We start from the raw sequence: 18,167 nt of genomic DNA, 5'->3' as shown, positions 1-18,167 counted from the left end.
AGCTCAAGTGCACTTAGGTTATGCAGCAGGACAATGATCCGAAACACAACAGCAAGTCCACCTCCAAATGGTTCAAACAAAGCAAAATTTAGGTTTTGGAGTGGCCTAGTCAAAGCCCGGACTTAAATCCAATTGAGATGCTGTATCATGACCTTACACAGGCCGTTCATGCTGGAAAACCCTCCAATGTGGCTGAATTAAAACAATTCTGCAAAGAAGAGTGGGCCAAAATTGCTCCACGGCAATGTGAAAGACTCATTGCCAGTTATCGCAAACGCTTGATTGCAGTTGTTGCCGCCAAGGGTGGCACAATCAGTTATTAGGTTTAGGGGGCAATTACTTTTTCACATAAAGCCAGGCAGGTTTGGACAGATTTTTTGCCTTAATAAATGAAACCACCATTTATAAAATGGCATTTTGTAGTTACTCGGGTTATCTTTGTTTAATAATAAAATTAGTTTGATGATCTGAGTCATTTAAGTGTGACAAATATGCAAAAAAATAAAAAAACAGAAAGGGGGCAAATACTTTTTCACACAACTGTATATTTTAATGACTTTTGAGGGAATGCATATGTGAACTAAAATGTATTCTCTGCCGGTGTACCAACCTAAAATAACGAGTCAATACCACAGCTATTATAGTTCATTCCTGTCTTGATTTGTTTCCTCAGAGATGCTGCAACTGCTGCTTGCTCGGGAGAATGGCCCAGGTGCAGGGCCGGAGCTGTGAGCAGAGCTTATTCCTGGGTTACCAGTGCAGCCTTGTCTTCCGGGCATGCTGTGTCAAAGGTCATGATGGACCTGATATGCCCTCCCCCAACCACGATGAAGGTAGAGTGTTCCAACTACAGGACAATAACAAATTATAATTCAAAACCCAACTGGTTAGATTCTTTGTTATGGTACCCCCTGGAAGGGGACGCTGGCTCATCCAAGGTGTAGGGTCTAAGTAACAGTTGGTATTCACCAGAGCACCCTGCAAGGGATGATGGGCTGAAGATCTTAATAGTCACCAGCTTGCTTCTTTTCATTGCAGCCTGCCCTTGGAGGGGCGATCCTGAGGGCCACATCCTGGTACCAGTTTGAAGCCCTCAGGATCACCCATCCAAGCAGAGGCTGTAATGGAAAGGCTAAAATGCAGAGGCTGTTTGCAAGGAGTCAGGGCAGGAAAGTAATTAGATATGAGGGGAGGTTGAGGTATGCAGCAAGCAAGACATCAGTCAGGTCCAGGCAGGGTCTGAGTAGATGGCAAGCAAGAGATTAGTTAAGTAAACCTAGATCAAAATAGGCATGTAAGTGCTTTTTGTGGTAATAAGACACAACACAAGCCACTTCAACGGCTGAAGCTTAAATACCTTTCTGATCAGAAGACACGCCCAGCATCATTTCATAGAGCTCTGTAAGTCCTGGAGATAGTCTGGATCCTAGGAACCCTGAACATCCTGGATGACCCAGCAGAGATCCTGTAAGTACTGGAGGTGCTAGGAATTCTGAAAATCCTGTAACACCCAGCAGAAATCATGTAGGTACTGGAGGTCCTAGGAATCCTGGATATTCTCAAAGACCCTTCAGAGATATTGTGAGCACCGCAACACCCTTACTTTGTAGACATTTCCTTCCTGTTGCACCGCTGAGACAGGAACTGAAGGGAGAATAGGGTTGCCACTTTTTCTTCAAGCCAAACCCGAACACTTTAGCGGTGCACAGTAATTTTTATCCAGCCCTTGGGGCACATAAATAATGCCCCAAGGGCTGGATAAAAGCAAGCAAAGGGCTGCAGTTTGGAGACCACTGTACTATAGGATTGTAACAGACCTGGGACACCTTTGGACACTCCAAAGAGAATAGTACACATGGTGCCCCCTCTCCCTCCTGTCAGGCCCTATTCTGAGCCACATTCCTGTCTGAATAATGTGTCCGGGTTTCAGGTGGACTGAAACCCTGACACATGGTCCCAAACCCGGACTGTCCAGGTGAATCCTGGACAGGTGGCAACCCTAAGGGAGAAATCCTGTACAGGACACAGACAGTAAAAATAAATGGACAGGGGTTTAAACTTCCCTACCTTGTCCAAAACTAATAATGAGCTTTGGCTATACATGTTGTACAATTATTTATCACAATACACTCACTGACAGTGCCATTGGAGATCTTGAAAGGTCCTATGCAAACAGCTTTCTGTTGGTTCTTTCTATTGGTCCTTTAATGCTATAGATAGCTTCCTTGACTAATATGGAAACTCAGAAGACAGGATGGAGATTGACATGAAAATGGTAACACTTGCCATCTACCTTCATCTCTGTACCTATTGTTCATTTTGTGGTTTACTCTGAATACAAGCTATGTTTATCATTTTTTTTTATAATATGCTTAGTATTAATTACCTAGGTTTGTGACAAGTTTATTTTAACCTTTTAGCTCTGCCATAGCAGTTTACATACAGTATGGAAGAGTGAATTGTCTACTTCCCCAACCCTCCTGCTTCCTTACATTATTTTATTGACTAAATGTCAAGTGAACATTTAGTCTTTGGGTTCACTTTTCATCTCCAACATTGATCTCACAAATCACAAATGTTCTCCTATTATTATGTTGCTTTGTACTGGGTGGAAAATAAGTATTTTTAAGCATACCTTATATATAACTGAAACCAAGCAGATCTTGAGTAATGCTGTTTTATCTCCCTAGCTAACAACCCCTCGATCCCACTTTCTGATACTGAAGACATCTTTATGGGTGATCGCTGCAGAGGTAAGAACAGAGCTGATATTGTAGAGGTTGTGAGAAACACCTAGAATGACTTCAGCATCAACTGCAGATCTTCAGTGGAGAAGTCTTTTAAGTGTAGGAATGGTATATGTAATGCATAGTTCTTTGTCCTTCTTCCACCAGGGGGCGGACCTTGCAATCATCAGTGCCGTGACACTGTCAGCAGTGTGGTCTGTTCATGTTATGCTGGCTACCAACTTCAGCCAGACGGTGTCACATGTGAAGGTAACACATTTTACCCAGCTATTGGATATGTAATAAATTTCAGCTTTAACACTAAAAAAACAGAGCCAACAGCGTAGCTTTCCAAGAAGAGGTTGCATCATCTCTTCCTCCCCCTTTCTCTCAGTTTTTTTCCCCTTCATTTCCACTCCCTTTCTCCATTCCATGTTCCTTCCTCCCCCATTCATGTTCATTTTCTTTCCCTTCATTTCCATTTCTTTTTAGCCTACATTTCTATTTCAATTTTTCTCATTTTCTTTTATATTTTTTTTTCTTCTTCTTTTTCTGTCTTTTCTGTTTCCTTTCCTTGTCTGACCTTTCCCATTCCTTCCTTTTCCTCCTCTTTATATTCATTTTTCTAATTGCTATTTTTTTCCCTTTCTTTTCTTTGCATTTTCTTTCCGTTTCCTATTTTGCCCTCTCTATTTCCTTTTTATTTCTATCCTTTTTATTTTCTATCCTTTCCAATTTCTTTTCTTTTCTGTCCTCCTTCCATTTTATTATTTTCCATTACTTTCTTTCCTTTTCTTTTAATTTTATATTCTATCCCTTCTTTTCTTTTCTTTTGTTTGATTTCCCTTTCTATTATTTGTATTTCCTTTTCTATGCTTTCCATTTCCTTTTTCTTTTCTTCCGCTTTCATCTTCTTTTCCTTTTTCCTTCTCCTTCCAGTTTTCTTTCCTCTTTCCTTCTGTCATATTTTCCTTTTCTTTTCCTTCCTGACAGGAAAGTAAAAGTGGTTAAATATTTTAGCAGTAAACTATCTAAACATTTTGGCAACTCTTGATAACTGCCAGGCTTGTTGTATTATTCTGTTTTTAGATATTAATGAATGTATCGTGGGAACACACAACTGTAAGGTTGGGCAGATCTGTATCAATCAGGTGGGATCTTTCCGCTGCCAGAGAGAGATCAATTGCGGCACAGGCTATGAACTTACAGAGGACAACAGCTGTAAAGGTATGATGAGCTCAAGGACTCCATATAGAGCGGGGAAGAAGGGTTCTGTTGTTTAGTAGCAAAATGTAACTCCATATGTGGCTTTGCCATGCTAACAACATCAGTCACTACTGAGAGAAGAAAAGAGTAAAGTGCATCTAAACCAAAAAAAAAAAAAAACGTAATATACTGCATCGTGTCAGTCATTAGATATGGAAACTTCATTTGTTTTCTTTAGGGCCCTTGCAAAAACCCAACTGAACCCATTCAACACCAATGCCGGTGTCTTTCCCCTGCCAGGAAAATCCAGGATCAGTGTACAGCCTCCCAAAGACATAAATGTGCTTCTGTTCTCAGGTATGCACTAATGCTATCACAAGTATGAGTATAGCGTATGGATGCATACATAAAATAGAAAACATTTTTGCTTATGCCTGTAGCCTATACTTATGTTTATGATAGCACCGGCATTTACCCAATTACAGCAGTGCACAGCCATTCGTGTCTATGGGAGGCTGTATGCTGTTTTTGGATTTTCCTGGCACCGAAAAGACAATGGCATTTACACTGAAAGGTTCAATCACCTGTATGCTTATTTAGGCCCTTTTCTGTACTTTTGTCTGGTAATCCTGCCAGTAACACACTTCCTGTTCTAGAGTGACAATACTGTACTGCATCAATGATGAAAAAGCACTGTTACAATAAGACAGGACTACAAACCCCCCCCCCCCATTCCCTTTACAATAAAATAGGGAGGAGATGTTCTGTAAGGCTCAGAGAAAATTGGGAGCAACGTACATTGTAATTGGTTGTCTTTGAGAGTTTGTGATCGTAACTGCATGGTTTGTTCCAAGGCCTGTCTAATGGCTGCTCTGTGAACTAGTGTTGAGACAGGACCAAATACATAAATGAAATCTTTAATTATGCAATATGGCTGCCATCATATTGTAAATGAATATTATATTTTTATTTGCAGATATTGATGAATGTGCAACAGGAACTCACAACTGTCTTCCCACTTTCAACTGCCAAAACACACCTGGGTCCTTCCGCTGCAGACCCAAACTCCAGTGCAGTGCCGGCTTCATACAGGATGCACTTGGCAACTGCATTGGTAAGTCCCCAAATTTTTTTTGATGCAACATAGTGGGGGGGATTTACTACATCAGAAACTGGTACAGCTGTGCATAGTAACCAATCAGCTTCCAGGTTTTATTGTCAAAGCTTAATTGAACAAGCTGAAATTAGAATCTGCTTGGTCCCGGTAGAGCAGCAGCTACCAAGTGTGCAAGAGGCAACTCTGCCACTTCCTGACTGTTTTTTTTTTTTAATCCCAAGAGAGATTACGTTATAAAATATTGTACTACAACTGCGAGCCAAGTGCTTGTCTCATGGTTGCAGTGCACCCTCATTGACTGTAATGGGCGTGCTTGACAGGCAGTGCCACCTTTCCAAACTGCAACAAGTTGAGATAAAACTGCTGCAACTGTGGCAAGTGTACAGCCCCATCCAACTGCAATATTAGAGTTTAGCTGGTGCAGTCGGAAGGGGGGCTCAACCACCTGTTTTTACTGCCATCTGGTCATCCATATGAAAGAGTCCTAACAGATGACATTGGGTTATATGTATAAATTGTTCCCACTGATGGGAGCGTCATGCCAGTTTCTAAATTGTAGGATTACTTTTTTGAGTAAGCTAATTCACAATAAAACTTTTGGTTCCAATGCAGATATCAATGAATGTTTGAGCATGAACGCTCCATGTCCTCCTGGCCAGACCTGTATTAATACTGAAGGCTCCTACACATGTCAACGCCATGTGGTCAACTGCGGCCGGGGATACCACCTGAGTGCTGATGGGACAAAGTGTGAAGGTGAGTGCACTTCTATGATAATGTACTGGCTTTTTTTTTTAACAATAAAGTATCTTCATTGTTTTACTTATAACCGGTGTTTGTAAATGGATCCTACCAGGTTACTGGAAAAGATACTTAAAACCAAATTAAATACCAGTGTGATGCAGATCATAAGGCACTTATGTGTAAGGCAACAGAGCAAAAGAGGGTTTGTGGATAATTCAAGCTTTAGAACCCAAGCGGAGTGGTTACAAGACACTCTGCAGTTCATGTATCATGCAGCCATCTGATTTTTCTCTGCAGACTCATGACCGAAGATTCCAGTGGCAGTTCTGCATTTAAAAGCAGAATAATTCCAGTTAGGCCGGAAACAGAGCCACAGGCGTATATATATATATGGCCTACATCATGCGGTTGGGGGGGTATTTCTGGGCAGAAAGATTTATGGATTAGCCATGAGTGGTATTATGAGGGCTGGCACTTACCTTATTGGTTGATGGGTAGAGGAAAGTGAATCCTGGGGTCATTAAGAGATTAGCTGATGCTGGACAAAGACTCCCACTCTGCTGCCCATTCACTTTGTGACTTGCTACAAAGTTACAATGTTAAAGTTTGATCACTGGAAAATAGAAGACTGAGTAAATGCTTCCTTCATCTTGCAGCAGACTGACTGGAGTCCAAGAATCTCTTTCTTTTATAATAGGTGAAGCTTTTTTCTATAATGATACTGTTGTTGTATATTGTGAGTGACACGTCAGGAATTTATTCACGCAGATTTTTAAAGTTATTTAAGTCCCACATTTAAGGGATGGGGCCCTTTTGAAAGGGTATTATCATTTAGCAGCATGAAAGCTAAGCATAGCCTTGGGTACATCTAAAATGGACAGCAAGAAATCTATTCTCTATTCTCACACTTTTGTGATCATGTGCGCTGTGTTAACGCACATGTGTTAAGGTGCATTTTTTTGTGGGTTGACTTGCATTTTGTTAAGCCCAAATGAATGAGCTGCCAACACCCCAAAATGTTCAGAAAAATGGACATGCCCCATTTTGGAACCTCAGTACACAACAATGCTTGGCAGTGTATTACCATGAGTGGAAAAATCTGATTTCTTTAAAAAAATAAATTGTCATAGATTTTTATTCCATAGTCAATATATTTTCAAGTTGCCACTTCACAGGAAACCGAATGCTTGAGATTGTACAGTATTTATGATTCCTGGTGGCTCAAAAAGGGTTTGAAAAGTGACATATATAGCTAGCTTTGGCCATCTTTTTGCCTTTCAATCTGTTTGTATTTACCCTGTTGCATATAATCTGCTTTAACTCACAGATATAAATGAGTGTTCAAGCAGTCAGAATCCCTGCGGAGATGGGCACACATGTTTGAATGTTCCTGGATCTTATCGGTGCGACTGCCGAGCAGGATACCACTTTGACACCTTGAGCAGGACATGCGTTGGTGAGTTTATACTGACTACCCATAATCCGGTACTCCATCATCATGTCCAGCAAAAATGTCCATTCATGTCGAAAAAATTTGCCTCATTTTTAGACAGGCAAGCCTACACTAACACACATTTGATGCAATTTTATTCAGCGATCCTTGTTTTTTTGTAGTAATTAAGTCTTTTACATACCTATTTTTATTATTTATCTTTAGTGGTGACATGAACACCAATATCTTGCCAGGGCTGCTGCCTTTCAGGGAAGTAGGTCACCACCCTTTCAATGCTCACTTATCATTGTTTCTACTGACAATGCCTCTAGGATGGATGTAGTGACATGACATCACTGCATAGACAAATGGGGAGACATACATAAGAGGACTGACAATGCTGCAAATTTGGCAATGCTAGCATAATGATGTCGATCCTCAACAAGTAATTTGGGGATGCCTACAGCACAGACAGGATCAACAGGTAAATACTTGGGAATGATGGGACTATTCTTAATAGCAGGTTTATATGTTGTGTAATACAAGCATGATCTTTATCTCAGTAAATGTTGCATTCTGCCTGGAGTTCCACTGTAAAGCTAAACTATATGGTGCATCCTAAAAGCTACTTTCACACTGGGGCGGGCACTGGCGGTAAAAGGGCGCTATATTTAGCGCCGCTTTACCATCATTTTAGTGGCGATATTCGCCCGCTAGCGGGGCGGTTTTAACCCCCACTAGCGGCCGAAAAAGGGTTAGAAACTGCTGGCAAAGGTGGTGCGGTGGCGCTGCCCCATTGTTTTCATTGGGTAGGGGCGCTTTAGGAGCGGTGTACACACTGCTCCTATAGTGCTGCAAAGATGCGGCTTGCAGGACTTTTTTGACTGTCCTGCAAGTGCACCACTCTATTTTTAGCTATTTTTAGCGCTGTAGCGCCTGTAAAGTGCCTCAGTGTGAAAGTAGCCTTAAAGCTGAGCTCCAGGCACACAGCTAAACTGACTGGCATCTTGTGCTGCTTCATACTCTCCTAGTCTGAGCTATGCTGAACAGGGATTGCAAGATAGTTACATGAGGTCATATTCATTATTTTTTTGCCCACATTTTCTTAAAGCCCATTTATATTTATTTTTTATTTTTTTGGAGTCTCTGTCAAGGTTTTAAAGCCATCTGTGTCCTGCATTGGGAGAATTCCCCTCCTTTTTGTCCCAGTGACAGCAAAATAAGAAATAAGTGGAGCAGGTATCACCAGAATAGGAAGTTATACACAGCAACAAACTTCTGACAGAAGTTATTCTATTTCCCACTTACTTTTCCTATTTGCTGTCCCTGTTCCAACTGTAGAGATTTCCCATCATTTTTTGTCTTATTGACACTACGATGGAAGGATGGGAAGTGAAGGAAAATCTCCCCAGTGGGCACATAACTCCAATGAGTTTGAATCCTTTCCTTCCATTACTCAAAGTTGAAAAACATAATTGGCTGGGGTTGGGCTTCATAGATCAAGTCTAGATGTTTGATTTAGGGGTTAAATTGAGATTAAATGTAATAAGTTACTATTATATTTTTTGGAAGTCCTACATTTTTACATTTTCAGGTGTGACAAATTCAATATCTGGATGTGGTGGGTGTGTAACACACCCATTAAAGCAATAATGGGCCTAAACTATGTGAGACAAATTTCTCTGGTCCAAAAACAATCTAGCCAATGTTTAGAAGCCACAAATAAATGCAGCACTGCTGATAATACTGCTAAATTGATGTTAGAAAAGTGCTGCCAATCTGAACTGAACAGATATTTATGGCAGAACTGCAGTGCGGACCCAATTTAAGGTAAGCTCTTGGATGTCGATCATCCCCAGAAATTAATGAGCTGATGCTTTCAAATAACTAAAGCTTTCCTTTTTGAATGGGTGGAATTTTTTTTATCTTTTCTGGAGGGACGTACACTATATGTCCAAATATTTGTGACTATTCGCACCTATATGAACTTGTTGGACATTCCATTCCAAAACCATGGTCAATAATATGGAGATTATCCCCTTTGTGGCTGTAACAGCCTCCATTCTTCGGGGAAGACTTTTCACAAGTTTTTGGGGTGTGTTTGTGGGAATTTGTGGGGTAAGGTACTGATGTTGCATGAGAATAACTGGCTCACAATTGTTCCAATTCATTCCAAAGGTGTTCAGTAGGGTTGCGGATAGGGCTGTGTGCAGGTCCTTATGGAGCTGACTTTTTGCACCTGAGTTCATTGATTTGGAGGAGTGTGCACATCATTTTTGCCATACAGTAAGATACCAAGCAAATTGAGTAATCATATTTTTTTTTTTTGCAATCTGTGCAGTGTCCCTGGTGGAAACTGAACTAAGCCTTGCCAGGCAAGAGCTATTCACCATGTCATCTTGCTGTTCACTTTAGTGGGGTAGCTGCACATGTTCTGCAAATACAGTATGTTCATTGATCTTTTATCTCCAGATATTAATGAGTGTCGGGGCTACTCTGGCCGTATTTGTGCCCACAAGTGTGAAAACACCGCCGGCTCCTTCTATTGCAGCTGCACCACTGGATTTAGGCTGGCTATTGATGGCAGAAACTGTGAAGGTAAGACACTTGTACATTATAGGATTCATAACTGTCAATGAAGAGAAACTGATTATATCAGAAGTCAATGAGACACTATGGGTTCATAAAAAAGCAGAAGGCTGGCTGTTTCCAGGAACTTTGATTGGCAGCAGTCGGAGACAATAATTATTGCAGAGGTAGATCTGCTGCTTGTTGGAAAATCTCTCCCCAAGTGGGCCTGATCCTTTAGGCCGGGTTCACACTATTGCGAATTGGATGTGGGATCCCGCATCTAATTCACAATAGCAGGAGAATGTGAATGGATCTCTATGGAGCTGGTTCACATATCTCTGATGTGGCTCCGGTGCGAATTTGCACAGGAGCCCTGTGCGTCTTTCGGTTCGTTTCAGGTCCGAATTCAATCCAAAATTCGGGCTGAAATCAGACCTAAAAGGACGCACAGGCCCCCTGCTGTGAGCCACATGGGCATTAGATGTGAACCGAGCCTTACACTTCTGTGTAGAAGGAGGACGTATCAAGAGGGTACTGTTCTCAGCATCGGTGGAAAAATATGGCTTGTTCCAGTGATCCAACATTTTTTAGGTATCTCCGTGCCACCAAGGAGACACCTGGCAGCCCTTGGCTACACTAAGGTTTGCCATACAACCTTATTGCACAATCTTTGTACAATCTACTTTATGGTGGTTATAACAGGAACTATTTTCTACACAATGATATTTACTCTCTGAAATTAAATACAATTGAAAGATCAAAAAGTTTGTTTGATGCAGCATACATGTAACAATGATATCAAATTATCTACTTCCCTACAATTTTTTGTCTAAACTGATCAGAATAATTTTGATTAAACTGATCAGTTTTGCTTGAAATCAATCAATAACACAGTATTTGACTTTTTAATAATTTATAGATCTAATCATATTATCTGATTCTGTGAAGAATCATTCGATCAGATTGTTACGTGTTTAGCCACCATTAGATTAATCAAATCTGTGCAAGATTAGGACACACCCAAACAATCCAATCCATTATTTTTTTTAATTTTTACCAAATCAGACAGGCCCTTGCACTAGATAGTTGATGGTAGATCTAAAGGAGATCATGCAGTCAGATTGTATAGTGTATGGTTGGTTTAACAAATAGTCCGTTGAGTTGATAGATACAGAGCTGCAGTAATACTGTATGTGTATTTTGAATCTGCCTGGAGCCGCTTTTAAAAGCAATTATTTATTTATAGAAAAATATCCAAGAAGGACTTAGACTCATTGGAAATACAGTACATTTTTAAAATTACATCATGTCTCATCAACTGTAACAAACTATTATCTGTAGAAGTGGATCACCAGTCTGAAGTTCTTGATGATAATCAAATGGAAGCATTCTTTGGTGTCTGGTTAGCCTTCTGAGGAGTTTTCTGATGTTCAGCTTGTAACGTATATTACCTAATAACTCATGACCATTTGAAGGCCACTTTTAAATGGTTTTGTGGGGTGAGCGGATTACCGTTCTTCCAGCTAAGTTGTCTTTTGAAATTGGTGTAAGTTATCCCTTACAAGCATTGTGCAATGCACAGAGAGCTTTTCTTGATGACACTTTTCTAACTGGCTGCCTGGAACTCTATCTGTTTTAAATCTTTTTCAGCAAAGACAGCCAATCCCATTTTGCACTGCATTGTGGATGAAGTTGTTATGAGATATTCTGCACATTTTTTAAAGGGCTGCTTAGCTTGAAACAAGGGAATGGATTGTGCAATAAGTACAGTACATGTATGGAGTAAATTATGTTGATAACTAAGTGTCATTACCCTCTAGATGTGGATGAATGCTCCAGCAACCCTTGCAGTCAGGAATGTGCCAACGTCTACGGTTCATACCAGTGTTACTGCCGCCGGGGCTACCAATTGAGTGATGTGGATGGGATTACCTGTGAAGGTAAGATACTGAGTTGTAAGATGGGAGGAAGATTTAGGGAAGCTTTCCTGGAGAACTCTGGGAGGAAATTCTTCAGAACCTTACCTCGGTTTCTTTGTCCCCCTCTCATAAGTTGACACAATTTTTCATTTTCCACCGGGCTTATAGAACCCCAGCTTTCTTGCATACCATTGGTTGAGACTCCCCAGAATATAGGCGTGGAGTTTCCCCAGACAATCTGATTTACCTCTAGCAGTAATCCTTATGGTGTTTCCATTCCTAATCACCCACTTCCTTGTATATTTGGATACCCTGACCTTAATGCTTTCACCAATGTTGTGGGGCAATTATTATTTGCTGCATGTAGTAATATTGTACTTAGATTGGTCACTACTGTTACTTCTACATAACGAGGCTGGATTGCTAAACTCAATAAGCTGATATTGATAGCATTTGAAAAAATCACTTATAAACAGAGGGGGTCCCTTAAAAAATACGATCTAATTTGGAACCGCTGGCATGAGGCTAGGGTTGACCTAGGTTAACCTTCTGAGACCAGGAATGTACACACAAGAATGTGACACAAAGAGGTGTCTGGGTCTTTTTGGGGCTAGACATGAAAGTTATGCACAATGGTATCCTCTAGTGATTCACTACCATTGTATATTTTAAAATTGTAAAGTTTATTTTTTAAATAAACTAAATTAAATTAAATTAAATAAATTATAACATGTTATACTTACCTGCCCTGTGCAATAAAATTGCACAGAGAAGCTCTGATCCTCCTCTTTTGAAGTCCCGCTGCCTGCGCTCCTCCTCTTCTTGGTGTGCCACCCTAGGAAACCGCTTCCTAGGGTGGCACACCTGTGGGCTTGCGTACATAGACACAGACAGCGTGGCTCAGCCCCACCAACCACTCCTTGGCTGCTGCTGCCCCAGCAAAGCCTGTGAGAGTGGAGAGAGCAGCTACAGAAGATAGGCACAGTGCTGGATTGAATGAGGGCTCAGGTAAGTGTAAGGAGGGGGAGGGTGATATTGCTACCTATTCATTTTTTACCTTAATGCAGGGAAAACATTAAAGTAAAAAATGTTTAACCTTTAGGACCACTTTAATTGTATATACTGTCTATGCCTGCTCTCTGAGGGGTGAATTTACTAAAGGCAAATAGACTGTGCACACTGCAGGTGCAGTTGCACTCTTTTTTCTTAGTAAATGTAAATACAGTAACATTTCACTTTGTAAAGAATACCCAATCATATGCAAGGAAAATGAATAAATAGCATTTTTGCTTGCACGTGATTGGGTGATGGAAGTCAGCAGAGCTTCTGCTCATTTACTAAACTCGGGAGCAACTCTTTTTGCCTTTAGTAAATCATCTCCAGTCTATTAGCTTTTAGTAAATCAACCCCTATGAGCTGATCATCTGTTATTTTTTTACCAACCTGTATTTTCATGGTTGTGCTGTATTGCAATGCTCGTACAATTATTGTTACTTGTGCAACTGTAATGTCTGTCCATGTGTTTTGTGCCTATTTGCACCTCAAAAGCTGAGAATAAAATCTGATTAAAAAAAAAATACTTAATTGGAAACTGTCTTCCCAGTGCAATATTTCCAGTTTAAGATTAGACTGTTAAGCGAGTTATATCCCTAAGCCCAATAATAATTTCAGAAAGGTTGGGGGATCTGCTGCCAATATATCTTACATATACCCTAAAAAATAATCTGTCTCAGCTTAGAGGATGTCAATTAGGATCATAGACCTGACACTATAATAGATTTTCTCACAAAAAATACTGAGCTGGACTTTAGATATACAATAAGTATATCTAAAGCCAGTTTGTTTTGTTTTTTTTTAAATTTATTTTAGATATATTTTGGATAGAGTGGTGAAGCATTAGAACCTCTGTCAGCTTTTTATTGCTGTCTGTGTCCCAACTGGGGATATTCACTCTCTTCTTGTGTCCTGATGACCATTGTCTCCAACATAACAACCAAGCAAATAACAATTTCTGAAGATAATAAGCAATAGCAGCATCTTTCTCTTATGACAGGTTTTACCTTAAGCCTCGAGTACCATAAGGCTGGTCCAGTATGTTCTTTTAACCAATACACTATTTTCATTGTCATTCCAGACATTGATGAATGTGCTTTGCCAACTGGGGGCCACATTTGTTCATACCGTTGCAATAACATTCCTGGCAGCTTCCGATGTACCTGTCCTCTCACCGGATACACGCTGGCGCCCAATGGTCGCAACTGTCAAGGTAAATTCTTTTTTCCTTTGTTACTAGTTGTGGCCACTAGATGGAGACTTGCTTACAGAGTTTGTGTTAAATTGTATAGAGCAGAAATGATGCTGTAACAAAATACACAAAAAACTTACTTTTCTCTTTAATATATAGGTATTTTATTTTAAACATAAGTTGGGGAATTAGGTTATAAAGTTGTGTTAGCAAAAAAAGTTATCATACACCATGTAACACTGTTAGCTAGAGTAAACCTTAATTCCTTTGTTGCTTACCTAAAGTCCGCCTAAAACGCCATGTCCTTCTTTGACTACCCTGTCCCAAAAAGTGACAATGCTGTAATGATCCCACTCTCAAAGATCAATAGATCTACTGCCTGGATCAACAAGATCAAACTAGGGGGACTCAGAAAAGCAACAACTGTTGTGTTAATGCAAGCATTTTTTTTATTTGACCACTTTTATTTGACTTTAAATTTAATTTTTAAATTAAATTATACACATGTAGAGAACTTGTGTGTATGTATAATGTACATGTTTTCATGTTGATATGCTTTCTCTGGCAGGCGGTGTCCAGGGAGCAAAGGACTCTTGTGTAGTCACTTTGGGGTTGGCTTTACTAAAACTGGAGAGTGCAAAATCTGGTGCAGCTCTGCATAGAAACCAATCAGTTTCCAGCTTTTTTTGCCAAAGCTTAATTGAACAAGCCGAAGTTAGAAGATGATTGGCTACCATGGACAGCTGCATCAGATTTTGCACTTTCCAGTTATAGTAAGTCAGTTTTTAATTATTGACCTGAACTGGCAGTGACAACTTCCTGTAATATTGTCTTTATTTCCCAGATGTGGATGAATGTGTGACAGGAACACACAACTGCAGCGGAACTGAGACCTGCTTCAACATTCAAGGAGGGTTCAGGTGCTTGTCATTTGAATGCCCCAAGAATTACCGCAAAGCCACTGAATCGTAAGTAAAGCCTAATTTATCTTCTTTACATTAAAATGTATCGATAGCCAATATGTTGTTTTATTTTGTATGAAGCAGGGGATGTTAGAATACCTGTAAGCTTTTATATTGTTGTCTTTGTCCCCACTGGGGAGATTCACTCTCTCCATCTGTCCTGGTGACCACTGTCACTGAAAGAAAACGTGAAGAGAATTACAATAATTTATAGCTGTAAACTGCAGAAGTCTAACCCTTCCTTACTCTATCCAATTTTTTTTTTAATCCAAAAAAAAGAAGAAGCTTTCTCTACATTATATGTACATTTTAAAAGTAACATGATATGAGAGGACTGCTGTTATGATTTTGGTTTTCAACCTCTGGAACAGCTAGTGCTGGGACAGCATCTGTTCTCTGCATCACTGTTTGGCAAACACACTGGAACTACAGGCTTTCAGTGAAGGCTGGGGCCCAGTGCTAAGACCAGGAGGTGTAACAATCAGCTCTTGGACCTTCCATAGCAGCAGCTTGTAGCAGGCATGTGACATCATGGTGGTCTGTAGCAAGCATGCAATGTTATGGTAGTCTGCAGCAGGCACGTGACATCATGGTTTTCTGTGGCAGGCATATGACATAATGGCGATCTGTAGAAGTCATGTGACGTCATGGCAGTCTGTAGCACGCATGTAGTGTCACGGCACATACTTTTAGTATGGAGACCAAGAGAGAACTAACGCAGCAGAGAAGGCTTCCTTCTGCAGCAGTAGACCACTGCTTTAGTGATCCATTGCTGGATCATTGCACAAGCACTACCTAGAGAAAGAATCTACTTAACATTTTGTTAGCTTATGTCTTAAAATGCCATTGCAAAGCTGCTCCCCACCCAGCGCATGCATTCCCCTGAATAAAAGAAATGGCTACACACCACAGTAATGATCCAAGATCCGTTATTGGACATCCCAAGTAACACCACAGGACTAGAATGCCTGGTAGACGCGTTTCACACATTTCAACTGTGCTTAATCATTACTGTAATGATTAAGCACATTTGAACTGTGTGAAACGTGTCTACCAGGCATTCTGGTCCTGTGGTGTTACTTGGGATGTCCAATAAAGGATCATTACTGTGGTATGCAGCCATTTCTTTTTGTTAATTGTCTGCGGAGGTAAGCCGGGGCAGGCACCCACCAGTTCCATTAGGCTTCTAGATCTTACCTGGAGCTGCGAGTCTTCCTTGTTCAGTACACGCATTCCCCTACCCAAATATTTGTTTCCCCCATCATACACCGTGGTTCCTCTTGCCGACTCAAACATCCTGTAGTGACGTATGAGACGGCAGGTGGAACCACTGTGTGCAGCAGGAGTTTTGAGTTCTTGTGGCCACTGGGGAGCATTTCTGCAGTGTTCAAATACATGAGCCACCAGAAAGGTAAGTATAGAGCTCATTCTTTTACGGGTGTTCCATTGCGTATAACTGACCTTGTGGTGGTAGTTAATATTAATGAAATATTAATCATTGGATTCCTGGCCATATATTCATTGTTTCTTTATATGGCCGGTGAATTCTGAAGGTGAGTGAAAAGTGCTTATGTTTGGTTCAAACATCCAGTCATCTGAAGCAGATTATTATTATTATTATTAATAAACAGGATTTATATAGCGCCAACAGTTTGTGCAGCCCCCTTACAACTGTTTTAATCCTTCACACATGATTGGATTTTTGACAAGTTGGGTTTCTTTTCTATTCAAATGCAATGCTGCTTAAGTGCAAACGTTTGAATGCAAGAAGCATCATTTGGTAAAAAAAGCTGCATTGACCTTCTTTGCTTGCAATTAAAACTATTTATGACATAATTTGTATAATGTTGGTTGCAAAATATTTAAAAACCATTGCATAGCTTTGCCTATAAAAGAAAGAAGACTTTTTGAACACTGAAACCATGTTCAGCTTATCTATGAGAACGTTTTAAGACTTTACTGCTTCCCAATGAACTGTGAGATTGCATCACTGGGTAGAATGGTTTAACCAACAAAATGGTTGCCTCGGTTTGCTCATATCTGTAATATAATATAAACATTCTTTGAAACGTGTTTTCTTCTCCATGAGATGGTACAGTTTAAATCTAAAGTCCCAGACATGGTTTGGAGAACATTGTTGATCTGTTAGCTCGATCGTCATCGAAGATGCCTCAGTGACAAGGCTGCTGAACAATAAAATGGCTGTTGAATACCCTGGCAGGCCTGTGGATTTCTCAGTCATTTGGTAGTTCAGGAAGAGCTGATTTGCAGAATGCTGCCTATTCCTGCGATATGTGTGGCATTCAAATGTATTTGTGTGGTTTGTTCATTTGTGCAGTGTGTTGGTGATGTGGCTTCTGCATTAACATCCAATTCAGTTTTCAAGGCTTGCTGACAAGTCAGGTCATAGCGATATCTGAAAACCTAATCAATCTAATTTACGAATTAGCATAACTTTTATACATATCCCTATGAACTGGACTTGTAGAACGCAAGTTGCCTATACACAGAAGCTGAGAGACATTTTATGGCCTGAGGTGATATTGGAGCCTGTCAGCTCACTAGTAACATCACTGAGGTCCTTTAATTATTCAAAATGGCTTGTGAATCACAAATTTTTAAAAGGTCTCAATTTTACAAACTGGTTCAAGGTAAAAAATCTGATCAGTATCTGTTTTTATTTTTTGAAGGTAAGGCCTCATGCACATGGGACGCTGTTAAACGCGCATTCAGAGGCAGTTGGACACTTTTTTCAACTGCCCCTGAACTCATTCAATGTTATCCTATGTGTCCATGTACACAGTCTCGCTTTTTGGCATTTTTAGGCAGTTGTGTTTAACCTCGTTTTTCCAGAAGCAAAAAAATGGGTTCAGACGCAAAAGTTTTCAACATTTCAGACACCAAACGCGGCTAAACACGGCTAAACGCCGGTACCGAGTTTAGCCGCGCTTGCGTTTATAAGTGTTTTTAAAGGAACCCTATTTTTTGGACCAGAAAACACAGAAATATGATGGTAAACTGCAGCAGAGAATGACATTTTGCGACCCGACTTTGGGGCCCCATATCTCAGAGCCACTTAGTGCTAGGAACTGGGGTTCCTAGCACCAAGTGGCCCCGAGATACGGGGCCCCAAAGTCGGGTCGCAAAATGTCAAGCACTTTTCAAAATCAGAGAATGACATTTTGCGACCCGACTTTGGGGCCCCGTATCTCGGGGCCACTGTGTTAGCACATGAAATTTGGGGT

The 18,167-nt window shown here is 40.5% G+C and overlaps 1 protein-coding gene across 3 annotated transcripts in view; it reads left to right on the top strand.

Moving 5' to 3' along the window:
• The window catches only part of FBLN1 (fibulin 1), a 154,060-nt gene that overhangs the window by 67,269 nt on the left and 68,624 nt on the right, over window positions 1–18,167 (top strand). For all 3 annotated transcript variants that reach the window (XM_073621913.1, XM_073621915.1, XM_073621914.1), the window contains exons 4-14: window positions 674–833; window positions 2,691–2,753; window positions 2,895–2,996; window positions 3,816–3,953; window positions 4,909–5,046; window positions 5,662–5,805; window positions 7,121–7,249; window positions 9,698–9,823; window positions 11,617–11,736; window positions 13,850–13,981; window positions 14,805–14,928. In XM_073621913.1, the coding sequence (XP_073478014.1) occupies window positions 674–833; window positions 2,691–2,753; window positions 2,895–2,996; window positions 3,816–3,953; window positions 4,909–5,046; window positions 5,662–5,805; window positions 7,121–7,249; window positions 9,698–9,823; window positions 11,617–11,736; window positions 13,850–13,981; window positions 14,805–14,928 (1,376 nt within the window). The remainder of the gene's footprint in view (window positions 1–673; window positions 834–2,690; window positions 2,754–2,894; window positions 2,997–3,815; window positions 3,954–4,908; window positions 5,047–5,661; window positions 5,806–7,120; window positions 7,250–9,697; window positions 9,824–11,616; window positions 11,737–13,849; window positions 13,982–14,804; window positions 14,929–18,167) is intronic.

The sequence above is a fragment of the Aquarana catesbeiana genome, linkage group LG03 (genome assembly GCF_042186555.1).
Source record: "Aquarana catesbeiana isolate 2022-GZ linkage group LG03, ASM4218655v1, whole genome shotgun sequence".
NCBI lineage: Eukaryota > Metazoa > Chordata > Amphibia > Anura > Ranidae > Aquarana > Aquarana catesbeiana.
Note: the sequence above shows the minus strand (reverse complement) of the source record. Positions and strands in the feature narration are given on the sequence as shown.